At 33.9% G+C, this 27949-nt stretch overlaps 1 protein-coding gene across 8 annotated transcripts in view; it reads right to left on the bottom strand.

The window, feature by feature from the left end:
• Positions 1 to 1731: 1731 nt before the first annotated feature.
• Positions 1732 to 27949, bottom strand: part of SNX14 (sorting nexin 14) — a 72915-nt gene continuing 46697 nt past the window's right edge. For all 8 annotated transcript variants that reach the window (XM_072832154.1, XM_072832155.1, XM_072832148.1 and 5 more), the window contains 13 exons: positions 26497 to 26629; positions 20681 to 20882; positions 17733 to 17816; positions 15235 to 15335; positions 13054 to 13165; positions 9999 to 10039; positions 9737 to 9856; positions 6980 to 7103; positions 6491 to 6655; positions 6260 to 6355; positions 3705 to 3796; positions 2573 to 2629; positions 1732 to 1941 (listed from right to left, as the gene is read on the bottom strand). In XM_072832154.1, the coding sequence (XP_072688255.1) occupies positions 1903 to 1941; positions 2573 to 2629; positions 3705 to 3796; positions 6260 to 6355; positions 6491 to 6655; positions 6980 to 7103; positions 9737 to 9856; positions 9999 to 10039; positions 13054 to 13165; positions 15235 to 15335; positions 17733 to 17816; positions 20681 to 20882; positions 26497 to 26629 (1366 nt within the window). In that variant the 3' untranslated portion in view covers positions 1732 to 1902. The remainder of the gene's footprint in view (positions 1942 to 2572; positions 2630 to 3704; positions 3797 to 6259; positions 6356 to 6490; positions 6656 to 6979; positions 7104 to 9736; positions 9857 to 9998; positions 10040 to 13053; positions 13166 to 15234; positions 15336 to 17732; positions 17817 to 20680; positions 20883 to 26496; positions 26630 to 27949) is intronic.

Genomic DNA, 27949 nt, shown 5'->3' with positions numbered 1-27949 from the left:
TGAATGAACCTAAAAAAAAAAAGAATGAAACCTCAAGAACTATGAGAAGTAAATCTGTTTAAAGCCACCCAGTGTGTGGTACTTTGTTATGGCAGCCCAAGCAGAATGATACCCTAACAACATTTTTCTTATCTAAATAAAGAGAATATCACAATTTATAGGAGAGTACATAAGAATGGCATAAAAAGGGCTATAAAATATTTTACTAAAAAAATAAAAAATAAAAATAAAATATTTTATTTTTCCAGGTTACTGTGATACTTTAAGTAACAGTGTTTAAAATGCTATGGATTTAAATGTGAAGACTCAACCTGATTAATTTTCCACCTGTCCCTGAGATATTAATAAATGTTTAAGGCTTGGTATTAAAGCACTGAGTCACAGAAACTCATATATATTCTAGAATTTTTAAGCAATTAAAAATATAATAAAACTACTGAGAAAATCTTTTAAAAAATTACAATATCTAATAACCATTTTTTTAAAACCTTGGGAAAAAGAATAAGTGAATAGTATTAAATAAGTTAAATCTCCAAATTATATTTAGTTTCATATTACCCAGCTCAGTTTCAATATGGAGTTGAAACTCAGTAAGTGTATTCTGAATGAATGCTGCAACCAATTTGCAAACACAAAACTCTTAATCTTGAAAGAGAAATTTGTTTCAAAGAGAAAAGTATAACGTGGGAGGGAACTGTGAGCAGAATTCTGAACACTGACTCTAATATTTTAAATTATCTTTCCTCAAAAAATACAATTAGAGGCGCCTGAGTGGCTCAGTAAAATGGCATCTGCCTTCAGCTCAGGTCATGGTCCCAGGGTCCTGGGGTTGAGTCCCGCATCAGAAGGGCAGCCTACTTCTCCCTTTCCTCCCCACTTGTGCTCTCTGTCACTATCTCTGTCTCTGTCTCATCCTCAAATAAAGTCTTTAAAAAAAAATAATTCTGTATTTTCCTTTCAGAGAGACAACAGACATAAACCAAAAGTCCACTCAAATAGACTTACATATAAGACTTACTAAATTACTTACATAAAATTTTGGAATATTGGGTAGCCAGGGTGGCTCAGCGGTTTAGCGCTGCCTTCAGTCCAGGGCCTGATCTTGGAGACCCAGGATGGAGTCCCATGTCGAGCTTCCTGCATGGAGCCTGCTTCTCCCTCTGCCTGTGTCTCTGCCTCTTTCTCTCTCTCTCTCTCTCTGTGTCTCTCATGAATAAATAAAATATTTTTAAAAAAATGCTTAAGTTCTTCCTTAAAAAAAAATATTGGAATATAGCTACGTTTATTCAGTGAAATGTAGTTGCAACCCTACAATGACAAATATCTATAAGTAGTCAGTTTTCATACCTAAAAAGGGCTATAACCTGTTGATCCAGGAAGAGTAAGGAGAAGTCCTTTGTTTCTTATGAAAAACTCATGAAGGATGTCTTCTTTACAGACATGGAATTAACTAATAGAAAATGGGGGTAAAAAGAAAAAAAATCCATGGAAATGTATTAACTCTAAAAAAGAAAGCAAATCAGATCTAACTCTCATTTCCCCACACTAAACATAATCATTTCCAAAGTGATACAATACAAAGATTATTGGTTTTATCTGTTTGTCCTAAAAGGATTATGAATTATCTCTTTAAAAAAAATGTCAACAAGAAATGACAGATGTTCTAATAAAATTTGGTAACAGGTAAAAAAAAAAAAATGAAAGACTATGAAACCCAATAACTTGTGACTATTATTAAGTTTGTGTTAGTCTTTATTAAAACAAAAAGAATCAAAATTTCAGACAATGGATTACATGATATATACAAGAATATACAAAAGTAAAAGAAAAAAATACATGTATACTACACTAGCACAACAGAAATTGTTCTCTTTTTGGTTATTCTTTCCCAAATCCAAATGTTTACATCCAGGACGTCACAGAGGTAACTTCTTTTTGTACCTAAAGTAGAAATAAATCTATTTAATATTAGACCATAAAACAGGGTTCATCTGTGAAGTGCCTAACAATTCCAGTATATAAAAATTCTAACGTAAGATAGGTATGTATAGATATAGAATATATATGTGTGTGTGTGTGTGTGTGTGTGTGTGTGTATATATATATATATCCATCCTCCAGAATCAATATAATAATATTACCATTCTTCAATTCCAATTCATTTTGTACTCTTGGGTTCATGTAAGCCAACTGCCCCCAAACACTCATCTGACTTAAACAGCATTCAGTGTTACAGACAGGACAGTCTCAAGAACTTGACCTATTCTAGTGCTAGGACTTAAACTCACATCTTCCTCTGGAAAGACTCTAGAGGGAATAATGTTCCTATCTGCTTGTAATTAAGAAGGGACATAGTCAAAATACAGGCTACTTACTCCTTCCTGTCCCCAAAAAACTGACTCTATGTTTAAGCATGTTGAAAAAAGAAAATTTAAAGAGACATTTATTAAGGCTGTTCATTTTTAAAGGGATTATAGTCACAAGGGTTTCCTTAATATTTTTGGCCCTAATTAAAATAAATGTCAGCATACCATCAAAAACATAAAGAATAAAACTGCTGCTTTTCAGTTACCTTATTGAGCTCTGGAAATAGTTCTTGTATCACAATGTCCAATAAAACATAAGTCAGCTAGAGCACCAAAAAAAAAATTTTTTTTAAGGCATTAGACAAAAGCCATAAAAATGATAAAAACAAAATTCAGGACTGTGGTTATTATCTCTAAATGAGTAGGCAGGGAACAGAACTCATATACACATGTCTTTATATGTGTACATTTTATTATTATGCTGCATAAATGTAAAAGACACAAGCAGGATACAAAATTTTAACTATATTAAGATCTCAACAAAATATGTACAGTATAGACTATATATGTGATATTAACTGTGGTTATTCTATGTAATCTGAGTAATGGAATTCTTAGTTTTCAAATTTTTACTTTATTTCATGAATTTTGTATATGTTCCAGGTTTTCTACAGTGAATCTATGCTTATTTTAAGTCAAAACAACTCATGTTATAGGGGCGCCTGGGTGGCTCAGTCTGTTAAGGATCTGCCTTCGGCTCAGGTCATGATCCCAGGATCATGTGTAGAGCTGTTCGAGCCTGTGTAGAGCTCCCTGCTGAGCAGGGAGCCTGCTTCTCCCTCTGCCACTCCTCCTGCTCTTGCTTTCTCTCTCATTCAAATAAACAGGTAAAATCTTTTTAAAAAATGTTTAAAATTTTTTTTAATTTTTAAAAAACCAACTCATGTTGGTTTATATGTTGATTCTTTAGAACTCATGTTATAAAGGAAAAAAAAAAGTAACTCTTAACTATAGAGAACAAACTAATGGTTACCATAAGGGAGGTAGGTGGGGGGATGGGTGAAACAGGCGATGGAGATTAAAGAGTTCGCTTATCCTGATGAGCACTTAGTAATATACAGAATTGTTAAATCACTATATTGTACACTTAAAACTAATACAACATTATATGTTAACTATACTGGAATTAAATTAGAAAACTTAATTAAAAAATAAGGAATAAAGTAAAAAGCAAAAGAGTAACAGATAAAGCACACATTTTTTCTGTCTGAATATCCTAAGTACACTGCCTTGATTTAACATAGTGTCACTTCACAATTAATACTATACCAGACACCCTGGTGTGTGCTGTTCACAAAACCTAGCCGACATTAGTCAACCTGCTTTAATGAATTTTACCTGCTTATTGAGAACTGGCTGTTGTAAGCCATCAAATAGAAGTCTGATGCTTTCATACTTGGCTTCTTCACCAATGCACTTGACTATCAGATCTAAAGGAGAAAGCCAAATGTGAAACACTTCATATTATACAGTGCCTCATCATTAACTGGACCATAAAGAAAAATCTTCACCCTGTTTCCCAGGTATTACACAAAAACTATAAATCTACATATCTTAAACCAGTTTTCCTCCACAGAGCTCCAGGAAAAAAAGCTTCTATGAAGTTAAGAAACTCAGTATGATGTATCCTCCTTTTGGAGATTCATAATGCACAATGTATACTACAAGCTCTGTGGAACGTTGCAGTAAAGAAATCTACTTATACTATTAAGTGATAAAAGACAGTTGGAAAATAATACATATTGTGTTATCCCAGTCAGGTAAAACAAATCCTAAATTTATATGTATTCATTTGTACATATGTGTACAGAAATGCACAGAAAAATGTAAGGATTAACACCAAATTGACTGGGGAGAGGATGACTCCCAGTTTTTACTCTATATAGTTTCATAATGTTTTAATATCTTAATATCAGGAAAAAAAAGTTTAATTTTTAACACTACTTTTTCAATGAATATAACCTCTTTAATTTATTTTTATACTTTTTACATAATTATTATTAACCATCTTATAGGACAAGCTTTTTGGGACTTTCTGAGAACACTAATTTAGAATCCAAAAAAAATTCCAATTCACGTTTGACTGCACAGCTGTCATGTTATCACTTCTATTACCAGGCAGTCCTTACTAAAAATCTCTCAATGTTTTCCCTAAAACAGGAAAATATTCTTAATTAAACAAAGTACTCAAATATTTGTCCTTTCCCTACTCCCAATTATAATAAAACTCTTAATGATGTTCTTGAGATGTTCTCACCTTATTTTTGCTTCTAGGAGATAAATCTAACCCAAGAAGCAAAGGCTAACTTCAATTATAATAAGCATAGTAGATCCTTGATATTTTTAAGATATGTGGCCCAATATGGATCTTTATGAATCCCCCAATTCATCAAGACTACACAGAATTTCCCAATTGCATGAAGCCTAATGGACAAAAATAAGTGATCCTTTCAGATCCTTCAGGAGTCCCTGAGTAAGAAATGAGGGGAAGAGGACAACAGAAAGACATGCTAAGTTTTTACTCACTGAATTTTTCCTTCCCAGAGAAGTCTTGAAGTAGATGTGATTTAAATTTGTTCCTCAGCAAAATAACAAATTACTACATTCACTAGCTTTCCATGTTGTCCCTGAGTATCAAAACTAAGACTGTTAAAGCCATGAATGCTACGGATTGCTGTTACAAAAACAGGTTAAGAAGTTATTTCATCATTTACCTACAGAGGACTTAGCCCAAAGTAACTTTTATTTACTTTTATATTCAGACCAGGGATTTAACTTAACTGTCTTGACACAGAGCAGCAGGACTATCCTGAGACTAATTTTTCAATGATGAGAATTCTTTAAGGTACAGTCAGTCCAAAGGCCTCTTCAATTCTTACTCTATATTTTCTTTCTGGACATTATTATCCACTACCTGTAACTTCCGTATCCTTAACCTGTACCATTTCATTTCTCAAATTTCTAAACCTAACTACTTACTAGACCTTTCCTCATGAGTAATGTGTAAGCAATTCACACTCAAAATATTCTAAACTAAATATCCTTTGCTTTGACCCTTTGACATTTTTTCCTTATATGTCCTACTCTATAAAAGATTACTACCATTCATTTACCTTGTGGCTCAAGCCTATCTCCACTACAGAAGAAGTGATCATTCTCTTCCTCTGAGATACTCTGTGATTTGCACATGCCTATCACATATATGTTTTGTCTGTATAACTGTCTTCCTGCTAGACTGAATTACTCAAGTACACTTTTTATATCCCTTGCACTTTGCATAGTGCCTGACATGTGGAAAGTGCTCAGTATATTTAGAATGAATGAATGAATGAATGAATGTAGATCTTTTATTCATAAACACTAGTGCAGTTCTTCTCATCGTATAGTAAGCAGGAGGATTCGGACTGTCCCACAAACATATCACTTTGATCAGTCTTATTATAAGTTGTTGAAAGCATTGGCTATTGCAAAAGTAGAAAAAGCCTGTCTTAAGAGTTCATAGTGCTTATATTATAAAAACCAAATTTTATTTAACTAATACATTCAATTTTACTTGGTCTTTATGACTATTTCTAAAATGATAACTCAAAATAAAAATTAGCTTTAATAATTACTATACCTTGTGGGGTGCCTGGATGGCTCAGCTGGTTAGGGATCTAACTCTTGACTTCAGCTCAGATCATGATCTCAGGGTTGTGGGATTGAGTCCCACATCAGGCTCTGCACTTGGTGCAGAGTTTGCTTAAGATTCTCTCTCTCTTCCTCTGTCCCTCCCCCCACTCATACTTGCTCCCTCTCCAAATAAATAAATAAAACCTAAAAAAAAAATTACTGTATATTGTGATCTCAAAGAAATGCTAATCTATATATTAAACTACTTAAAAATATTATACCTGGAATGTAATTCATCATTTCCTCAAAAGTCTGTTTTGCTCGTTTTTGCTTATCTTGGAGAGAGCGAGGTTCAGTGTTTTCACAGAATACAGCATCTGTAAAGAGACAAAAATATTTGCTGGAATTTTTACCAATTATACACAATATACTTCATAGTAGAAATACTAATAAACCAATGAAATTAAGATATAAAAGTACATAAAACATGACACATATGACAAAATACAAACCTCTGAGAAGTGTTATGAGTGAGACCAAGCGGTGTTCCTGAAACAGTTGTTCTAGTTTACAATGAAGATAGTAGTCAGTATACATTTCCAGGGTGTTTTTAAACAGGATTCGAGTTCCCATTAAGAGATGATGAAGCCAGTCAGGAACCTGGAAAACCACCCGTCCTGAGAAGGATTATATGGAATATTTTGTTAAGATAAACAGATATTTCAAACATTCTCCAGTATAAAAAAACACAAATGGTCAATATTTTATTTATAAACAACCAGTAACTTTAATATGTTCATGACCAATTATATCTAATTCTTATAAAAGAAGTATCTTCAATTTAAAAAGAAGTTACAAAAATAAAAAAATAAAAAAAAAAATAAAAAATAAAAAGAAGTTACAATAGGATAACAGTGAAGAACATTAATTTGCATCACAGAAGAAATATGATACATGAATGAAAAAAAGGTTTTCACAGTAACCACATAGACCTTACCTACCTACATACATCAGGTAATCATAGACTCCTTCTACAGTCATCATCTCCATAAAATAATTCTGATTTTGCTTTCTTTCTGTATTCTCAGCACGGTTTGCATTATTCTTAAATAGATCACTGAAAAGCTAACGTAAAAATTGAAATAGGAAAGAGATATTTAGCTTACACACCTGATGATAATAATTACTAAAGCTAAAGTGACACAGAGCACAGGCATTTAAACTTTTTCCAATCAAAACAGAATTATCAGATAGGTTAAGCTCTGTCTCTAAAGTTTCACATTTATGCTCAAAATGGATAAAAAATACATATTCCTCCCAAAACAGTACAAAAAAGTCTGCATTCATTTTAGACACAACAGAGAATTTGTTCTTCATGAAGAAACCCTTTGTTTTTTATACCAAAAGGAGCAAATGAACATGTAAAGATGTATAAATATATTAATGACAGTTAATTTTAAAACTAAAATGACTTAAAGATTATAATTCACAGTTATAGGGTGTGAACATTGAGCTTTAGCCAAAGTTTATTTGGACAGTGACAGTCATAGTCCAGAAATGCCTAATCAGTGTGAAAAAAACAAGATGTAGAAAATTACTTATAAAAAAAATTACTTATAGTAAAAATGATGAAATACAACTAAATCTCAGCCTTACCCTTAAGATATGCAAAAAAGTCTATTATTGATAATAATAATAAAATAGAACTTAAGGAACTAAAAAGTCTGAAAGAAAAATCAACAAAGCCAAAACATGAAAAGTACAAAATCTTTGACAAGATTGAGCAAAAGAAAAAAAAGAAAAAGACACAAACAACGCTAAAAATAAAAGGTGATATAACTACAGATGTCAAAAAGAACGACAACTTCAGGCCAAAAAAATTTCAAATTTAGATAAAATTAAAAATTTGTTGAGAAATATAACTTATCAGGGTGCCTAGGTGGCTCAGTTGGTTAAGCATCTGACTCTTAATTTTGGCTCAGGTCATGATCTCAGTGTTTGTTTTTTTTTAAAAGATTATTTATTTATTTATTCATGAGATACAGAGAGAGAGAGGGGGGCAGAGACACAAGCAGAGGGAGAAGCAGGCTCCATGCAGGGAACCCAATGTGGGACTTGATCCTGGGTCTTCGGGATCATGCCCTGGGCTGAAGGCAGACGCTAAACTACCGAGCCACCCAGGTGTCCCTGATCTCTGGGTTTTAAGCATCACATGTGATGATGTGAGCATCACATCACATCAGGCTCCATGCTGGGCATGGAACCTGCTTATGATTCTTTCTCTCTCCCTTTGCCTCTTCCCCCTTAAATATATATATATATAAAACCTATCAAAACTGACTCATGTTGGGGCACCTGAGTGGCTCAGTCAGTTGGGCATCCGACTCTTGGTTTCAGTTCAGGTCATGATCTTGGGGTCATGGGACCAAACCCTGCATCAGGCTCCATGCTTGGTGCAGTCTGCTTGTCTCAATGCAAAATCTGCTTGCTCTCCCTCTGCTCCTCCCCCAGCTCACACACACATGCCCTCTTTCTCTCAGATAAATAACTAAATCTTTGGGGAAAAAAAAATGACTCATGCAACAAATCTGAATACTATAATCATTAAAGAAATTCGGTTGATTTTTTAAAAAGCCTTCCTACAAACAAAACTCAAGGCTTAGATGACTTTAACAACCAGTTCTATCAATTATTTAAAGAACTAGTAATTCCAATTATAACTATCAGCAAGTAGAAAAAGGTTAATAGGGATCCCTGGGTGGCGCAGCAGTTTGGCGCCTGCCTTTGGCCCAGGGCGCGATCCTGGAGACCCGGGATCGAATCCCACATCGGGCTCCCGGTGCATGGAGCCTGCTTCTCCCTCTGCCTATGTCTCTGCGCCTCTCTCTCTCTCTGTGACTATCATAAATAAATAAAATAAAAAAAAAAAAAAAAGAAAAAGGTTAATATAACTTTGATACCAAAACTTGACAAGGATAGAATGAGACAGAAAAATTATAAGCCAAGTCCACCCATAAACATGAATGCAACCTTCTAAAAGATATCTATGAAAAAATCATTACACGATTTATTGGTGAAACAATGAAATCATGCTCTTTGTACGGCGAAACAAAATCATCATTTGCAGTTAAGAAGATGTGGTCTATGTATACAATGGAATATTACTCAGCCATTAGAAATGACAAATACCCACCATTTGCTTCAACGTGAATGGAACTGGAGGGTATTATGCTGAGTGAAGTAAGTCAATCGGAGAAGGACAAACATTATATGGTCTCATTCATTTGGGGAATATAAATAATAGCGAAAGGGAATATAAGGGAAGGGAGAAGAAATGTGTGGGAAATATCAGAAAGGGAGACAGAACATAAAGACTCCTAACTCTGGGAAACGAACTAGGGGTGGTGGAAGGGGAGGAGGGCGAGGGGTGGGGGTGAATGGGTGATGGGCACTTGAAGAGATGAGCACTGGGTGTTACCTGTATGTTGGCAAATTGAACACCAATAAAAAATAAATTTATTATAAAAAAAATCTCCCAAATACAGAAATGGTAGAAGTTTACAAATACAATTATCTAAAGAAACATTTACCCATTAAAGCAAAGATGCAAGCAACTATATAAAATCCCTCCTTACACTGTACAACTGATTTTCATATAAAGGAAATAAGTCCCATTCATTTCATTAACACATGATTCTCCCTATAATGGAAAAGTCTCAAGTAGGACAACTTCAAACTTCATAACTCTGAGGCAGTACCTTCTTGTTGTTTTCTGAAGTAGGGCTGAGAATGGTCAATTCCGGTTTACTTGGTTTAGGCTTTGGAGATTCACAAGAATTAATGAAATTCATGATGAAAGGTTCCAAATGCTGACCTTTCTGTTGTGATACAGAAATCATGGTATGCAAATTAAAAATCAAGATTATGATTTTTAATAATCATACAACCCATTAAAATTCACTGATATTTAATATACTTGTAACTATCATGTTACAGAATATACATAAATCAGTTATTCACCTCTTTCATTAGTTTTCCAGGAACAGACTTTATAATCTTCCCTGCAATTAAAAATAAAATATTAATTTTATGAAGGTATAATATATCTCATAATTGCTTACTGTATATTTTACTAAGTAATTTTAAACACTCAATAGCCAAGTAAAAAGGAAAGTGTAAAAAATATTTATAATTTACAATTTCACATTCAACAGAAATTTACAATAAACATGGTTTTCTTAATTATTTATAGATACAACACTTAGGATTTACTTAAAATGATTCAATGAGGTTGGAGGGGGGAAAGGAAGGGACTGAACAAGCCGTGTTGGTAACTGCTAAAATAGAGTAAGAGGTTTATTATACAAAATTCTCTTTCGTGTATATTTGAAATTTTCCACAAAAAATGTTTTCAAAAGATTTTAAACAATGATGACTATATAAAAATATCTAAAAATATGCAAAAGTTAGTCAAACAGTTTTAAGAATTGCTACATTTAAATTGGCTATTTGGAGGCACCTGGGTGGGTCAGGAAGTTAAGTTCCAACTCTGGACTTTCACTTAGGTTATGATCTTAGGGTTGTGAGATCAAGCCCCATGTCAGGCTCCACAATCAGTGTGGAGCCCATTTAAGATTCTCTCTCTCTCCCTCTCCCTCTGCCCCTCCCCATTGCTTGCACTCTTTCTCTAAAATTAAAAATAAAAAACACTGGCTATTCAAATAGCTTATATTCTGAGTTTTAGGTTAAATATACATAGTCTAATCTTGTTTGCCAAAATTTCTTGTATTTCTTTTATTTTAAAATATCTGGGACACCTGGGTGGCTCAGCGGTTGAGCGTCTGCCTTTGGTTCAGGGCATGATCCTGGGGTCCAGAATCAAGTCCCACATCAGGCTCCTCGCAGGGAGCCCACTCTCCCTGTCTCTGCCTCTCTCTCTCTTTCTCTCTCTCTTTCTGTCTCTCATGAATAAATAAAATCTTAAAAAAAAAAATCAAACATCTTAAAATTTTCTCAAACATTAAAAATGCCTGAAAAATCATCAAAATTGATAGATGCAACTTAAAATTTCTTATGGTTCAATTTAGAAAAAAGTAGACTTATGGTAATAGCAGGAGACATAATAACAACTTAAAATGGGAGACTGTTTTATAACATGAAAACCACCCAACCCTCTTCCCATCAGACTATTTCTCCTTTGCTATCCACATAAGCTACACCTCCCTCCTCAGAACTCTCCCAAGTGCCTGGAGCACCTGGGTGGCTCAGTCAGTTAAGCATCCAACTCTTGATTTTGGTTTGGGATGATGATCTCAAGGTCCTGGGATAGAGTCCTACATCAAGTTCCATACTCAGTGGGGAGTCTGCTTCAGGATTCTTCCTCTCCTCACCCCTCTTCTTATTCTCTCTCTCTCTCAAATAAATAAATAAATAAATAAATAAATAAATAAATCTTAAAGAAAATAGAAGCATTCTCCAAGTTCCTTAAACTACAGAGTTTTATCCTGTTCTTTTTTGTCTCTTCTACATGCTTTTCTTGAGCCAATTTATTTGGTCAATCTGATTTAAAGTAACACTCAAATCTCTACTCCTTGCCTATCCCCTGGCCTCTCCTGCCTTACAAAAACTTCTTTATCTGGATTCTATAAACTCAACAAGTTCAGAACTACTCTTAATTTATTCCTTAATCTCAGCAAGTAACAGCATCCTCCCAATTGTTTAAATGGAACAAACAATTCTTTGATCATTTCTTCTCCATCAGTCAAACCTAGTCAGCAACCAAGTCTACCCAATTCTATCTCCTAAATATTGCATAGACCCAAATATAAAATGTCTTCACATTTTCCTCTGATAAGAAAACCTCCATACAAATACCAAGCATTCTGGCTCAACTAAATGTACTGAAGAGATACAGATGAAAGTCAAATGCCCACTTGCAATATTTAATTCATTTGTTTATCTCTATATGTACTTAAGATTATATTATATAAAATATATTCAAAATAGTATTTTACTTCCATTATTATTTTTAACAATTTTATTCAAACTTTTCCTGCTTATATTACTGTGGTCTATACTGAACTTTAACATAATAGAAATCATGCTGTATATACTCTTCTGTGTCTTGCTTCTTTCATTCAACATCATGCTTTTAAGATTATCAGTGTTAGTTGGCAATTGAAGAAAGAAAATTATCATATGGTTTCACTCATATGTGGAATATAAGAAATAGTGCAAGGAACCACAAGGAAAGGAGGGGGAATTGAATGGGGAAAAATCAGAGAGGAAGACAAATCATTAAAGATTCTTAAGTTTGGGCAACAAACTGAAGGTTGCTGGAGGGGAGGTGGGTGGAGGGATGGGGTAACTGGGTGATGGGCATGAAAGAGGACACATGATGTGATAAGCACTAGGGACACATGATGTGATAAGCACTAGGTATTATACTGTATATTGGCAAATTGAAATGAAATTTTAAAAATTAAATTAAAAAAAGATTATCAAAATTGTTGCAAATAGCTACATACTACAGGTATTCACTGCCACAGGTATTCATTTTATGAAACTACCATAATTTATGTTTACTCTACTGGTGATGAACATTTGTATTATTTCCAGTTTTGCCTATAAAAACAATGATGCTATGAACATTCTTTAATATATATAGAAGATTCTCTATGTATCTCAGAGAGGAACTGCTCATTCAGTTTCATACTAAACTGTGTTTCCTTTTTTTTAAACAAATATTTTATTTACTCATTCATGAGAGACATAGAGAGACAGAGGGAGAGACATAGGCAGAGGGAGAAAAAGGCTCCATGCAGGGAGCCCGATGCGGGACTCGATCCCGAGAATCTGGGATCATGCCCTGAGCCAAAGGCAGACGCTCAACCGCTGAGCCACCCAGGCGTCCCCTAAACTGTGTTTCCAATTTATGTTCCTACTAACAGTTTTCAAGAAGTCTGTTAGAATTTGACACATAGCTTCACTATATAAACTATTCCTCTATGTTAATCTGAAAATGCTGATTATGTTCAGTTTATCCTCATATATATGATTCTTTAAACTGACTTACCAAGATTTACATCTGGTAGTATTTTATCAAGAAACTGTGTTTCCCCACCATTGGGGGAGAGAAAGTCAGCCAGAAGTTGACTATTACTCAGTTCTGGATGCTGCAGAAGTTTCTTGAATGAAAAAAGAAAATGGGGAAAAAAAGCTTAAAAATCCAAAAGGATCATCAAAACTATATTAAAATGATAAGAACGAAAACAAAAAAATTTTTAATCCTCAAAAGCTATCTTACATTCAGAATAACAAAACCACATTTGTAGAAAGAATACTATTGCACAGCAGCTAAGAACTCAGCCTCTATGGTCAGTCATGAAAGGGTCTGAATTCTAGCTCTTCCATTTACCAGTGAGGAGTCCCTAGAAACTAAGTTCCTAAATTACAAGAGTTAGTTTCCTCATGCGTAAGAGGAAGATAATACTACTTACTTTACAGAGTTGTTATATGAAGCATTTAGCACAATATGATACACAGGAAGAAGATTAAATATTAGCTAATATTGTTTCTCCATTTCTCAACTATAAAACAAGTACTACAATATCATAAAATGTTCTTGATAATTCAAAGAAGTTGGCACAAAGGGTTTTGCAGAAAACTAAATGTGCAAATGTGAAATAATTTGGAAAATCTGTTGTCTGTTCTTGCAACACTATTTTCTTACAAGATAAACTGACTTTTTAAAGCCAAAATTAACCCAGTCTTACCTAATATTCTGTTTTGTAACTTGAAACAGTTTCAAAACTTTATGAGCAGAAATCTGTATAAAAATACCAGTAACTGCAACCTTTAGCTCCATATCACCAGAAAATACTCTTCTAGTATGTGGTACTCTCTTAAAAAGATTTAATTCATTCCAATAATGGGTTAATGGTACAAACAAAGGCAAAGGTTAATACTACTATATATTACATTCAAATATCCTTGCAGTAGTTAAGTTATTCATATTTCAATTTTCACACGACCAAAAAACTATGTAACAAGTATTTTCTGGGTTGAAGCACTCAATGGTTCAAATACAAGAAATAAAATATAAATATCCCTTTACGCTAATAAATATTTTTTAAAAGTACTTATTTTTGACAGGGAGGCATCCAAATTTAACTGAATTAACATTTAATAAAATCTACAAATCCCATGTCCAAAAAAAAGCGATGTAATAAAACAAAAAATGTATCTACTTTTTGGTCTTATGCACTTCATTAACGAAAGATGGTCATTAATTTTAGAGAAACCTAAATCAATTTTAGTTACGCATCTGATTTGATTTTGGCTAACTGAACTAACAATGGAAATAACATATCAATTACATTGTTTACATAACACTGTGCCCACACTGAAAAAAAGATTTCAATTGCAAGCAGTGAATGGTAGGAAATCAGGAGATCCCAAGAAATTGGAAAAACATCTACAAACTGCAAAAGAAAAAAAAACTAAGGAATAAAACAGGAGTTCACAAGTTCAGAAGTGCTAAACACAAAATCAAACAGGAAACAAGACAAAAGGGGCGCCTGGTTGGTTTAGTCAGTAGAGCATGCAACTCTTGATCTTGGAGTTTTAAGTTCAAGTCCCATGTTGTGGGTAGAGATTACTTAAAATAATAATAAAATTTTCTTAAAAAGACAAGAGTAACAAAAAAACTATCCAGTATTCTTAGAATGCATTTCATCTTTTTTTTTTTTTTTAGAATGCATTTCATCTTATACGTTTTTCTTTCTTTAACTTTCCACACCAAAAGTTTTAAACTAAACCCAACATAAGATTTTTCTTCTTCTGAGAAAGTATCTGGTATTTCACTGGTTATCAATTTATTTTAAAGTATATTCTTTTTCTTTTGAGAGAGAGAGAGATAGTACATGAGGGGGGGGCAGTGGGAAAGAGAGAATATCAAGCAGGCTCTGTGCTGAGTGTGGAGCCCAATGCAGGGCTTGATCTCACAATCCTGAGATAATGACCTGAGCTGAAATCAAGAGTTGGATGCTTATGAGCCAACTAAACCACCCAGGTGCCCCTATAAAGTATACCCTTAACAATAATTCTCTTCCACATGAAAAAAATATCTTAAAAGAATTTTCGAAATTCACATTGACATATATCTGTAAAACAAAATGTATTTACACAAGAGAAAAAAAGACAAATTAGAGTATGCTATGATTAGCAATGTTTTAAATAAGATGGTACTATTTACCTGTAAATATTCCTGAAACTCTTCTCTCTTTGACTTTAAGAATTCATAATTTTTGGGGCCAATGATCCTCTTGGAAGGAAGCTGGGCATCAGGAAATGTGCCTGAAATATATATATGAAAGTTATTAGCATGTTCTGCTACTATTTTTTTAAAAGATTTTATTTATTTATTCATGAGAGACAGAGAGATAGGCAGAGGCAGAGGCAGAGGGAGAAGCAGGCTCCATGCAGACAGCCCGATGTGGAACTCGATCTCAGGACCACAGGATCACGATCTGAGCCGAAGGCAGATGCTAAACCACTAAACCACCCAGGTGTCCATTCTGCTACTATTTTTAAAACCTAATTTATAACTTACTAAGGCAAATTCAGGTTTACAATGCTCCCATATAGAGATGTGGCATTAACTTTTAAATAATCTTGACAAGGGGCACGTAAGTGGCTCAGTCAGTTAAGTATCTGCCTTCGGCTCAGGTCATAATCCTGGGGTCCTGGGATTGAGGCCCCACACTGGGCTCCCTGCTCAGCTGGGAGCCTGCTTCTCCCTCTCCCTCTGCCACTCCCCCTGCTTGTGCTCTGTCAGGTAAATAAATAAAACCTCTTAAAAATAATTAATTAAATAATCTCAACAAAAATCCATGAGCTTCAAGTCAGAAGTCCAGACCAAAGAACCTGGGTCTATTGATACCCAAAATATCACCAACTCTTCATTGGCACAGATTTATTTAAGCCTTCTATACTAGTTTAAAAAAAAAAAAAAAAGCTTCAAAAACTAATCATGAGATTATTTTGAAGTTGGTGGGATTCTATCAGCCAAAATCTTTAAAATACCTACTCTCTCATGAGAAAAAAAGGTAGCATTTTGCCAATACTATACAAGATTCAAAACAAAAATTAAAAACCCTGGATATGGGGCTTAGTTGGTTGAGCAACCAGCTTTTGGTTTCATCTCACGTCATGATCTCAGGGTGGTGAGATCAAGCCCTGTATAGGGCTCCCCACTAGGCATGAAGCCTGCTTAGGATTCCCTCTCCTTCTGTCCTTCCCCTCATTCTATCTCTGTCTCTCTTTCAAATAAACAAATAAATCTTTAAAAACAAACCACGGACATGCTTCCTCAAATAGGGCTGACTTTAGAAATTTAAATGCCAGGGATGCCTGGGTGGCTCAGTTGTTGAATGTCTGCCTTTGGCTCAGGTCATGATCCCAAGGCCCTGGGATCTCAAGTCCCACATCAGGCTCCCCACGGGGGGCCTGCTTCTCCTTCTTCCTAGCCTCTCTCTGTGTGTGTCTCATAAACAAATAAATAAAATCTTTTTAAAAAATTAAGAAAGAAATTTAAATGTCAAAAAGGAAAATACTGTTGGGAATCCAATCAATGTAGGATGATCTAGGATTTTACAGTATGGATTATATGTCTCTCATCTCTAAAATAAATCCAAAGAAAAAGTTCTCAGAGAAAGGAGGAGATAAGGATGGCATGGCATAAAACTGGCAGAGACAGAGAAAACCATTTAAAGACAAACACAAATTCAAAATATAAGCAAACAGTCTGGAGTGGGACTTTGTATTTTAAAGAAGAGTAAAAAAGGTTCTCGTCCTTCTCAATTCAGAACCAACCTGAATTTGGATCAAGGATACTCCATAAAGCTTCGATAAAATGAAGATTCATGGGTGCCTGGGTGGCTCAGTAGGTTAAGTATCTGACTCTTGACTTTGGCTCAGGTCATGATCTCAGGGTTGATCTCAGCCTGCTGAGATCTCAGGGTGAGATTGAGCTCCAAGGAGCCTGCTTAAGAATCTCTCTCTCTCCTTCTTCTGCCCCTCCTCGCCCTACTTGCTCGCTCATACTCGCTCCCACTCTCTCTCACAGATTAAAGATTCAGAATACACAAATCAGACTCATCAACCTACATACAAAATGACTGTAAATACTTTGTAACTATATTGCTGATATTAACTAAAATAAATGGATGATAAGAGAGACTGAAAGGTAAGGGGAAGAACTAAAAAAGAAGTGTTCCCCTCTTTTGCTTGATCTATCCTTAATAGAAATATTACACTACAGGTTTTGTTTCCATATCTAAGAACTAAATCAAAACATTTACCATGATGCAAAGCAAACATGTTTATCAAGAAAGATGGTAAAAGAACAAAAGCAATCTGAAATGCTTGGTTTAAATTAAAATCTCTGCCACATCAGGATAAACCAAAATTAAACTGGAAAGAGAATCTTTTCTAAAATACAATTAAAGAATAGCTATCTTTTAAATATTAACATTATTTAAAAAGCAATAAATGTGCACTGTAAAAACTTTAAAAATATAAGCCAGAAATAAGATAAGAAACAGTATGTTCCTATTATGAATAGTAGTATACACAAATGTTACTGCTACATTTCCTTGGTATAATACTTAAAATAAAAAAATTAATCTAGTTCAACAGCTTCTTCAAAAAAGCTAATGCTAAAATGTAATGTTTTATACAAAAGCCACATACCATGAAATTCTGTTAGTTTTGATTCAAGTACATAGAACTCTAGATATCTTCTATAGACGGACCAATGTTCAGGCTCATGCCCAACTGTAAATTGGATGAATACACAATAAATACTAAATAATTGTATAAACTATTAGATACTATTCCAGTCTTAATAATTTATTATTTCTTAACATCACATCATTAACATATTTTATCCCATATTTTAATTTTAAAGAGATTGATGCATTTTACCTATTAAGTTATCTCAATAATACATTTTTCTACAACAAAATCATAGAGCTGATAGAAATTTCAAAAAATAATACAGTGATTATTTTTTAAATGTCAGAAATAAACAATGTATTTCATAAAAACTTAAAATCAATTAATTTTAGGTCCCTCAAAATTTACTAATTGTCCTAATCTAAGACAATACAGAACAGCAGTACCCAACAGAAATTTCTGCAATTTTGAAAATGTTTTATATAATCTGTATTAATACAGTAGCTATTAGCCACATATAGTTACTGATCATTTGAAATGTGGCTATTCTATGTAAGGAACTAAAATGCTAATCTAATTTAATTTTAATTGGTGCACGTGGCTAGTGGCTACCAAAACTGAATAGCACAAAGTAATATTTTACAGAATGAGTCAAGTCAGACAGCCTATTCCAATCCCAGTTCCCCCATTTACTAAGTGAACTTGAACAAATAACCTCATTGTGCCTTAAGTTGCTTAGAATAAAAATTGTACTCATTGCATAAAATAATACACCTAAATCACTTTTGTAGAATGCACAACACAGAAGAAGCTCCCCAAAAATGTTAACTGCTATGATATCTCATGTCATTCTAGCATAGATTTGGAAATGCAATGTACAAAGTCAACTAAGACCACAATAACCAAAAATATCACATTTAGAAAAAAACAACATGATACAGTCACAATCTATAGAGCAAATTGAAGTTTTCTTCTTCAACACTGGTCTTAAAGGATCTTCATCATCCCTAATTTTGGTTTTTTAAAGCTGAAAATTGCTAATTTGCTACATATGTAAAATCAAAGTAGTATTTAAATGATACACTTTATGAGATCCCTCATGGGTCATGGCTTCCTAAAAGCACATTATATTGACAGTAAAAGGCTGAGAAAAATAATCCTTAGAATACAAGTTTTAAGATTTTTTGGTTTAAACTTTATGGTTAAATTATTAAGGCAAATTTCTAAAAAATAAAGCACAAAAATGAATATGTGTCCAAAAGGCAAAAACAAGGTGTACTTCCAAATATTTAAAAGTATATCATACATAAACCTTTGAGAAGGAGATAAAAGTTACACATCAACATAAATTTACCTATAATGATAAGAATTCCCATCCTAAAAGTCAGAAGTTTAAAATAATTTCCTGAGAAACAAGAACAGTGTTGGAAGAGTCAGACTTTAAGTACTTAGAAGTAGCTGAAGCCAGAAACTATAGAGTATTTCTTTTCAATTCTTTTCAACACTTAAAATGCTAATCAGTAGAAATGGTAGACAAAAGATGCAAACAAAACTATGTTTGAAACTGAAATATGGGGCACCTGGGTGGCTCAGTCAGTTAAGCATCTGCCTTCAGGTCAGGTCATGATCCCAGGGTCCTGGGATTGAGTCCCATATGGCAAGCTCCCTGCTCAGCAGGGAGTCTGCTTCTCCCTCTCCCTTTTTGCCCCCCCCCCACCCCCGTGCTCTCTCCACCCCCTCAAGTAAGTAAAATCTTAAAAGAAAAGAAAAGAAAAGAAACTAAAATCAGACCATAATATCAACAATGGTTTGTCTCTACACCTATTAGAATACTAGAATACTGAGCCAGAAAAGCAATTGGCAAGACTGAATGGCAACAACAGCACAATCAAGTAGCACTGACTCCGAACCAGACAGGGTAAGACCCTGCCTGGTATTTAGTTATAATAAGAAAAATTAGGGACACCTGGGTGGCTCAACAGTTGAGGGGCTGCCTTCAGCTCAGGGCGTGATCCCAGAGTTCCAGAACTGAGCTCCGCAACAGGCTTCTTGCAGGAAGCCTGCTTCTCCCTCTGCCTATGTCTCTGCCTTTCTCTGTCTCTCATGAACAAATAGATTAAAAATAATAATAATAACAGGAAAAATCATAGATAACTACTCTGAGCATTCTTCCTTTCCCATTTCTACATTTTATTTCTTGAAATAGGATTAGCTTCTAAGAAAAATTTTAAAAACCTTTTATTTTTTGAAAAACAAATAAGGAAGTTATTAGCACTGACCTTCATGCTAACACTTAGTCACTCCTCTCTCAAAACCATTTCCTAACATGACCACTTTTTTTTCCTTCTTTTTCCTGAGCTCAACTTCATTTTTCTATCATTCCCAAAATGTGTACAACTTTGATGTGCTTTTGTTTACACTGGGTGCCCTACTTGGACAAATACCAGGGTGGTGACTGTTACCTTGCTATGGATGCTATTTACCTCCTGTCTGTATTAGTTCACACCTGACACCACCAAATGAACACGAACATGAAGAAAACTTGTCAAATTGTGTTTTATTATATTTTTATAAATTCTAATTATCCCACAACAATGGAGGAGGAGAAACGCTGTCTTAATGAAATTGGTATAATATCCGATATACTGCTGTACGTGTTACTCATAGTCAATTAAGAATAATGGTTAATGATGATGGCAGCAAAACCTTTATTAAAAGAATGTTACATAAAATGCCTTGCTGCATTGTCAGGTGTTGCACAGGCGTCTACTCAATATGTATTGGTTGAACAAATTAATTAAGTGGTACTAGAGATAACCTAGGAAAGCCTAAGCTTTCATTCAACTTTCTGTTCAGACACTTACCTTTCAGATGTGCAGTTAGAAATGGCAAAATATTTATCATTCCTGATAAATACAGACTAATTAGCATCTTTTAAGAAAGGTATTCATAAAAATTCCTACCTGCTCTTCTATCATTTCTTTCAACATCTATACAGAATACAGGTATTCTCTCCTTTTTCTCTTTCCTTTCAGAAGAAGGATCTTCAAAAAAGTCCACATATGGAATGCTAATTTTCCATGCAGCAAGGTTTCGGGGAGTATTAGGTGTGCTCACAGCTTCCACTGGAGAATCATCTTCCATTACAACAATACCTTCTTCAATCTGGAAAAAAATCATTAGAAAAAATTAAGTGTTTCCAGGTCCTTCAGGCCTATAGCATACACGATACAACTATAAAAAATATGTCCATATAAATTCCATAATTTTCTACAAAACTTTTGAAATAAGGTGACACCAAATTTTCTACTAAAAATATAGAGAAAAAAATTTAAAATAACAAGTTACATCAACTCCAGGTTTTATTACATCTAGATATGAAAATTGCATAGAAGAGAAAATAGGCACTTCAGAGATTAAAGATACTGAAAACACACAAATATAGAAAATATTTAACTTTGGTAATAAGTAAAAAGTACTGATATTTTTCATTCTGACAATATGCATTTAGAAAAAGTCATAAAACAGTTTTAACTACAGATGATCACTGATTTATGATAGTTCAACTTTACTAGATGCAAAAGCGATATGCATTCAGTAGAAACTGTACTTTGAATTTTGAGCTTTTATCTTTTCCCAGGCTAACAGTATGTAGTATGATACTCTCTCGTGATGCTAGATTGTGGCAGCAAGCCATAGCTCTCAGTTAGCCACTCAATCACAAAGGTAAGCAATCAATACACCTATAGTCATTTCGTACCCATATAACCATTCTGCTTCACTTTCAGTACAGTATTCAATAAATTACATGAGATATTCAACACCTTATGATAAAATAGGCCTTGTGTTAGATGATTTTGCCCAACTGTAAGCTAATTTAAGTGTTCTGAGCTTACTTAAAGTAGGCTAGGCCAAGTTATGATGTCTGGTAGCCTAGTGTATTAAATGCATTTTCAGCCCAGTAGGCTCCCTCCTAAGGGAGCCTCATCTATCCCCCTGCTTATGTGTGTGCTCTCTCTCTCTTTCAAATAAACAAAATCTTTTAAAAATTTTTATAAAATAAAAAAGCAAATGCATTTTCAACTTAGGTTACTTTCAACTTAAAATAGGTTTTAACAGAAGGTAAGCCCATTATAAGGTGAGGAAGATCTGTAATTCCATTTCCGGGAATGTATTTTTTTTTTTAGATTTTATTTATTTATTCATGACAGACATAGAGAGAGAGAGAGAGGCAGAGACACAGGCAGAGGGAGAAGCAGGCTCCATGCAAGGAGCCCGACGCAGGACTCGATCCCGGGTCTCCAGGATCACACCCAGGCTGAAGGTGGCACTGAACTACTGGGCCACTGGGGCTGCCCATCTGGGAATGTATTCTAATGAAGTATGTATTCCAAGTAAATTTTTTTAAAAGTGGGGAAAGGCACAAGTATATTCACTGCAACGAAGTAATATTATAAATGAAAAATGGCCTGAAAGGGACCCACCTCCATTGAACTAAGTTTCATTTTTCATCTGTTGGCTTCTAAAATTTTAATAATATAAATGTTTAAAATAATATTTTAAAATATTACTCAAAGAAAAATTATTTTTAAAAAGGAACTTTAAGCATGTTCTAAAAATATAGATACAGAAAGAAGGAAAAACTGTCTCTACTTCATTAAATTAGAAGTAAAACTTCTGAACTAGCACATTAAAACACCTGATCACCTAGACATCACAAATTCATGTTAAACAAGGCAAAATATTACAAATAAAACACATCCATCTTGAACATACTTCTTTTAGGACAATCAAAGACTGTTTGCACTTAAGAAAATTCTGAATAGTCTATTAAGAGCAAATGAGTAGTAGAGAGAGACTTCTTTGCAGAATTTTAGCACCCTACCTTTACTCTCAGTTCTAGTTTCTTCCCACACCTGGCAGTCACCTCTGTTCTAAGTGAGTTCTTTTACTCCCCTACAAAGCCCCTTAGAAATTATCCTTTTCTATTCTTGCCTTAAAATGGCTTTCCATAATCCCTAGTAAGAATGTTAATGATCTTAGGAGGACCTCTTAATACTCTATTGAAAACAAAGCCTTCAATTCCTAAAAAGAAACTATAAAGACAGGTGATATGAGTTGGGTTTTGCCTTTTTTTGGGATAAGGCTATCTCCTTATATACTTGAAAGAAAAAGAGAGAAGAATGTGTGAGGGAAATGCCCGCTCCACTACTTGGACCTGAGATACCAAGTAGCATTTTCTATGGCTATTACAACTGTAATTTTGTCAATGGATTCAGTTTATGAGACATCAGAAGGGTAGACAATCATAAAATGAAAGAAAATTTGTTTAACAAGCTGACTAAATGCCAAAAAATAGACATCCTTGGAGCACCTGGCTGGCTCAGTCAGTGGAGCATGGGACTCTTGATCTAACTAAATGTTACAAATTCAAGCCCTAAGTTGGGTGTAGAATTTACTTAAAAAAAAAAAGAAAGAAAGAAAGAAATTCTTAAATAAAAAGTTCTCCAAAATCAATCTAAGAAACAAAATAGGAGAACAAAATTCTTAGCAACATAAAACTATCCATGAAACAAAGGACAAATTTTTTAAATGTATTACTGTTACTGTTACCATTTAAATGGTATTTATATCAAAAAAGTTTAATGAATAATCTCTAGGGCAGTATTTCTCTAAAGAATTTTTAGAACTTCCTTTAATGTTATTTGAAAGTAAATAATATTATAAACCAAAATTTTATGAAAAGGAAAACCAAATATTTTTTTGTTTTCTTTTTTTTTTTTTTTGGTATTTTTTTGTTTTCATATAGATCTTCCCTCTACAGAAAGGATGGAGAATAAGGATGGCAGAGGATAAAAGGCAAAAAGATGTCCCCCTATTTCCTTAAGAAATACTAGTGTTCCTCATTATTATCTTTTCCTTATCTTTTCCTATACAGAGATAACTGCCAACATATTAATAGATTCCAACAATTTATTTGCAAATAATTTCTGAACTTGGGACAGATACACATTTTCAAATAGACTCAATCTTATGCAATGGACTTTGGTTTCCAGGCCAGCATACATATGCCAATCTAATCCATAATTTACATTCATACATTTATAAGAATTGATGCTCTTATAGTGCTTACTGCGCTTACCATATGCTAAGTGCTGTCCTACACTTTGTGCATGTTACTTGTTTAATTCTCACAACAACCTTATGTAAGTCAGATACTATCATCCCCATTTCATTTGTGAAGAAGCCAAATCACAATAAAATTGAGCAATAGGAAGGAGGCACTGCCACCAAATGACCACATCGAGGTTTCTAAAAGAAAATGTTTTCTAGGTCCCAAATTTGCATCACAAACCACCTTAACCCTGGTAGTGAGACTGGCAATTTCCCTTTTCCTCTAAACTTCCTAAACAAGATAAAGAAGACTCCCAAGGTCCCACAGCTTAGAACTAGCACAAGTACTGGGGTGTCTGGTTCAATCAGTTGGAAGAATATGTGACTCTTGATCTTGGGGTCATGAGTTTGAGCCCCATGTTGGGGTAGAGATTACTTAAACAAACTTAAAAAAACTAGCACAGTGCCCTCTAAATCACAACTGGCATCATCTTAGTCTGGATGAACAGCCTATGCACCCCTACCTTTTCTTTTCAGAGGATTAGGGATTAGTTTGCTCTCTTCCCATAGTTTTCCTTATTACTTATCTCTGGTTCCAAATCAAGAATTTTCTTCTTCCTTGGGCCACTATAACACAGAATTCCCTCACCTTTTTAAAGACTATCCTCCCATTCCTGAAGCAAACAAACAAACAAACAAACAAAAACCAACTTATCTTTCAAGTAATCAGAACAAAAAATAAAATGTACATCTTCCTGAACAAAAATTCTGTTTTGGAAAGTTCACAGTAACATGGGTAAATGCTTTTATTGTAATATTAAGTGGGGAGAGTAGGATAGCAAACTGTATACATAATGTAGCCTAATCTATGTGGATGAGAAAGGAAAGGTATTTTTTTTAAATCACCAAAATGTTAACAGAAATGGCAATTGAGTGATAGGATTATGGATGGTATTTCAAATTTGTTTCCACTTTTCCATATTACTAAAAAATTGAGACTATAATATGCTTAAATTTTTTTAATACACAAATAAATATTATTTTGAAAAAAGACTATATCCTCTGTCTACTGTCTTTCTTCTTACCCACACTTTTAAGAAAAGACAAGGGCATAAACAGAAAAAAAAAATGTTATATTTGGATAACCTAAGAAGGAAAAAAAAAAGAATTAAGATTTTCTTCCACTTAAATCATGAAGAATCATTTAAACTCCTTAAAATTCATCATGCAATGGGACAGAGGTCAAAAGGAAGAAGTACAAAGAAAAAAATGGGTTTATTTACTCTTCTCTCCCTCATTCCTTTTTATTAGTCATTGCCAATCCAATCACTATTATTCAACCTTTTATTTATTTTTTTTTTAAAGATTTTTTAATTATTTATTCACAGAGACACAGAGAGAGAGAGAGATAGAGATAGAGAGGCAGAGACACAGGCAGAGGGAGAAGCAGGCACCATGGGACTGGATCCAGGGTCTCCAGGATCACACCCTAGGCTGCAGGCGGCGCTAAACCGCTGCGCCACCAGGACTGCCCTATTCAACCTTTTATAACCAGGTTAGTAAATCTCTTAAGGGCAAAGTCTCTATCTTAATCATCATTTTTATCCCCACTGCTCAGTCATTAAAGGGCAAAATAAGGATCCAGGAACTCTGTTCAATAAAGATTTGTTCAATAAGTAAAAAGTACAAATGAGACAATATCTATCCTTATGGAACTAACTAGTAAGGAAAACAATCATAGACATCATTTCAAATATAATTTTTGGTGCATGCTTTAACATATGATCTAAGAAGGGGCACAAAGGAGGAAATATTCAATTCTACTTGGAGACCCAGATAAGGGTCTATGGGAAGCTGCTGGATTCTGAAAGTATAAACTTTCTACATAAATAAAGGAAGGGTATTTCAAGGACAACATGTCCAAAAGATCACGGAATAAAATTGCATGGTGGGTGTAATGTGCACATAAATTAACCAGAAATCTTGTTAAAATGCAAACTGATTCAGTAGGTCTAGAATGGAACCAGAGATTCTGTACTTATAATAAGCTCCCAGGCAATGCTGATGCTTTTGATACACCAATCAGTTTAAGTAGCAAGAGGTAAGGACATTTATCAACAATTTGCCTGGGGCAGCCTGCGTGGCTCAGCGGTTTAGCACCTGCCTTTGGTCCAGGGAGTGATCGTGGGGTCCCAGTCCCAACGTCGGACTCCCTGCACGGAGCCTCCTTCTCCCTCTGCCTGTGTCTCTGCCTCTCTCTCTCTCTCTCTGTGTGTGTCTCTCATGAATAAATAAATAAAATCTTTTTTAAAAAAGTGGAAACAAAAACAATGAAAACAAATGTTTGCCTGGATCTATGGCTGGAAAGAGATGAAACTACAAAGTAAAACTCTAACCATAAGATGGTAAATTATTTGACTATTATAACTATCTCAACTCAACAGAAACCACTCTGGCCTTAACAGGCAATTAACCTGGTGTTCAGGATCTTTACAAATTAGATTAGCACTATGAATCTATAAAGTAATGAAAAAATAAAGGATAGAAAAGAAATCTGAAATAAGTAAAATAAAGGAAAGGGAAAACAGAAAGGAAGCATGTCCAGTTTTTTATGACACTGTAGGTCGGAATTTATACATACATCAAATTGAAGAATTTTACTTACAAAGTCATCTTCACCTTCTGTTAACCCATAATTAGGCAACATAGCTCCTTCCATTGTGGTACTTTTGAATACTCCTTTAATTTTGCTACCTATTCTGCTGATTCCAAATGATTCTCCTCTTTTCTGTGTGCTCCTAAATGTTAAACAAAAATGTATCAAGTACATAGTAAATTATCACAACAATCTAGTTTATTCTAAACTACAATAAAAATAGCTGTGAAAAGTGTAAACTAAAGGTAAAGCTAACATAACTTTTTGGAGTTCATAGTCATAGTCATAGACATAGTCTCAACATCTCAGAAGCCAAAAGTGACATGACATTTAAAGTTTTAATTTGGGGGTATGAACAAATGGGACAATATTTATTTATTTAAAATATTAAAAAAATATATTAATAAATGTTTAGAATTTACCTACTAGTTAAAACATTAACTGAACTAAAATGTTTAAAAGGTGAGAGCCCCCTAGTGGTACATAGTTCTCACTGCCATATATATTTTGGAATAACAAAAAAATGTGGTAAGACCAACATTCAAAACAATGTATCCATTTAGAACTGTACTGCTAAAATAACATAATGTAACAGAAAAAATATATAAAAGTATGACCTTCTCAGTTCATTTTAGACCTTAACAAAAAAAATCTGTCCCCTAGAACTGAATATTTTTAAGCAAATTTTAATTTTATAATCATATAAATACTCAGGAGGAGTATGAAATAAAAGAGGAATGAAGTATAAAATGCATCTTACTTAACTTCAAAGTTACAAAAAGAAAAAATAAAGTGCCCAAGGGGAGGATTAGCTATAAGCCTAAGTACAAAAGCAAATGTAGCTTAAGGAAGCCTGCTCTGACATAAAATATTAAATGTTGGTTTTGTAATTTTTTTTCAAAAGTAAGTTTCTAAAAGCAGATATAGCTGGAAAGCAACTACAACAAAAAATAAGCCAAAAAGCAGCAAAAATTTCCTGTTACAGCCTATGTTTCAAGTTTCAACAAGTAAAAATGAACTTTTACTCAATTTAAAACTCATGCTATGTAATGCTACCCATACAACAGCTAAACAAATAAAAATGACTATTTTAAAATCCAGAAAAGTTTGTTTTGGATGCTTAATTTCATGGATAGCTATTACTCCTACAAGCAAAATTTATTTATTGAAATAATGCAATAATTACAAAAACAAAAAAAATGGATCAAGTTTCAAATATACCTGGTACATTAATGACAAGTGCATTTTATATATGTCTAAGGAGCAAATCAAACTTACTTTAAAACTGGAAAAACTCTTAATAAATAGTTAGTAGTAAAAAGGGTACTTAAACTAGAAGATTATTTTATGTAAACAAGCATACAATCAGTGGTTTCTTTTTAAATCCAGAACTATAAACATAATTCTGAGAGTGTTTCTAAAACCAATTACAAAAATATCAACAAAATATTACTAAAATATC

Source organism: Canis lupus, chromosome 7, assembly GCF_048164855.1.
Source record: "Canis lupus baileyi chromosome 7, mCanLup2.hap1, whole genome shotgun sequence".
NCBI classification, from domain to species: domain Eukaryota; kingdom Metazoa; phylum Chordata; class Mammalia; order Carnivora; family Canidae; genus Canis; species Canis lupus.
Note: the sequence above shows the minus strand (reverse complement) of the source record. Positions and strands in the feature narration are given on the sequence as shown.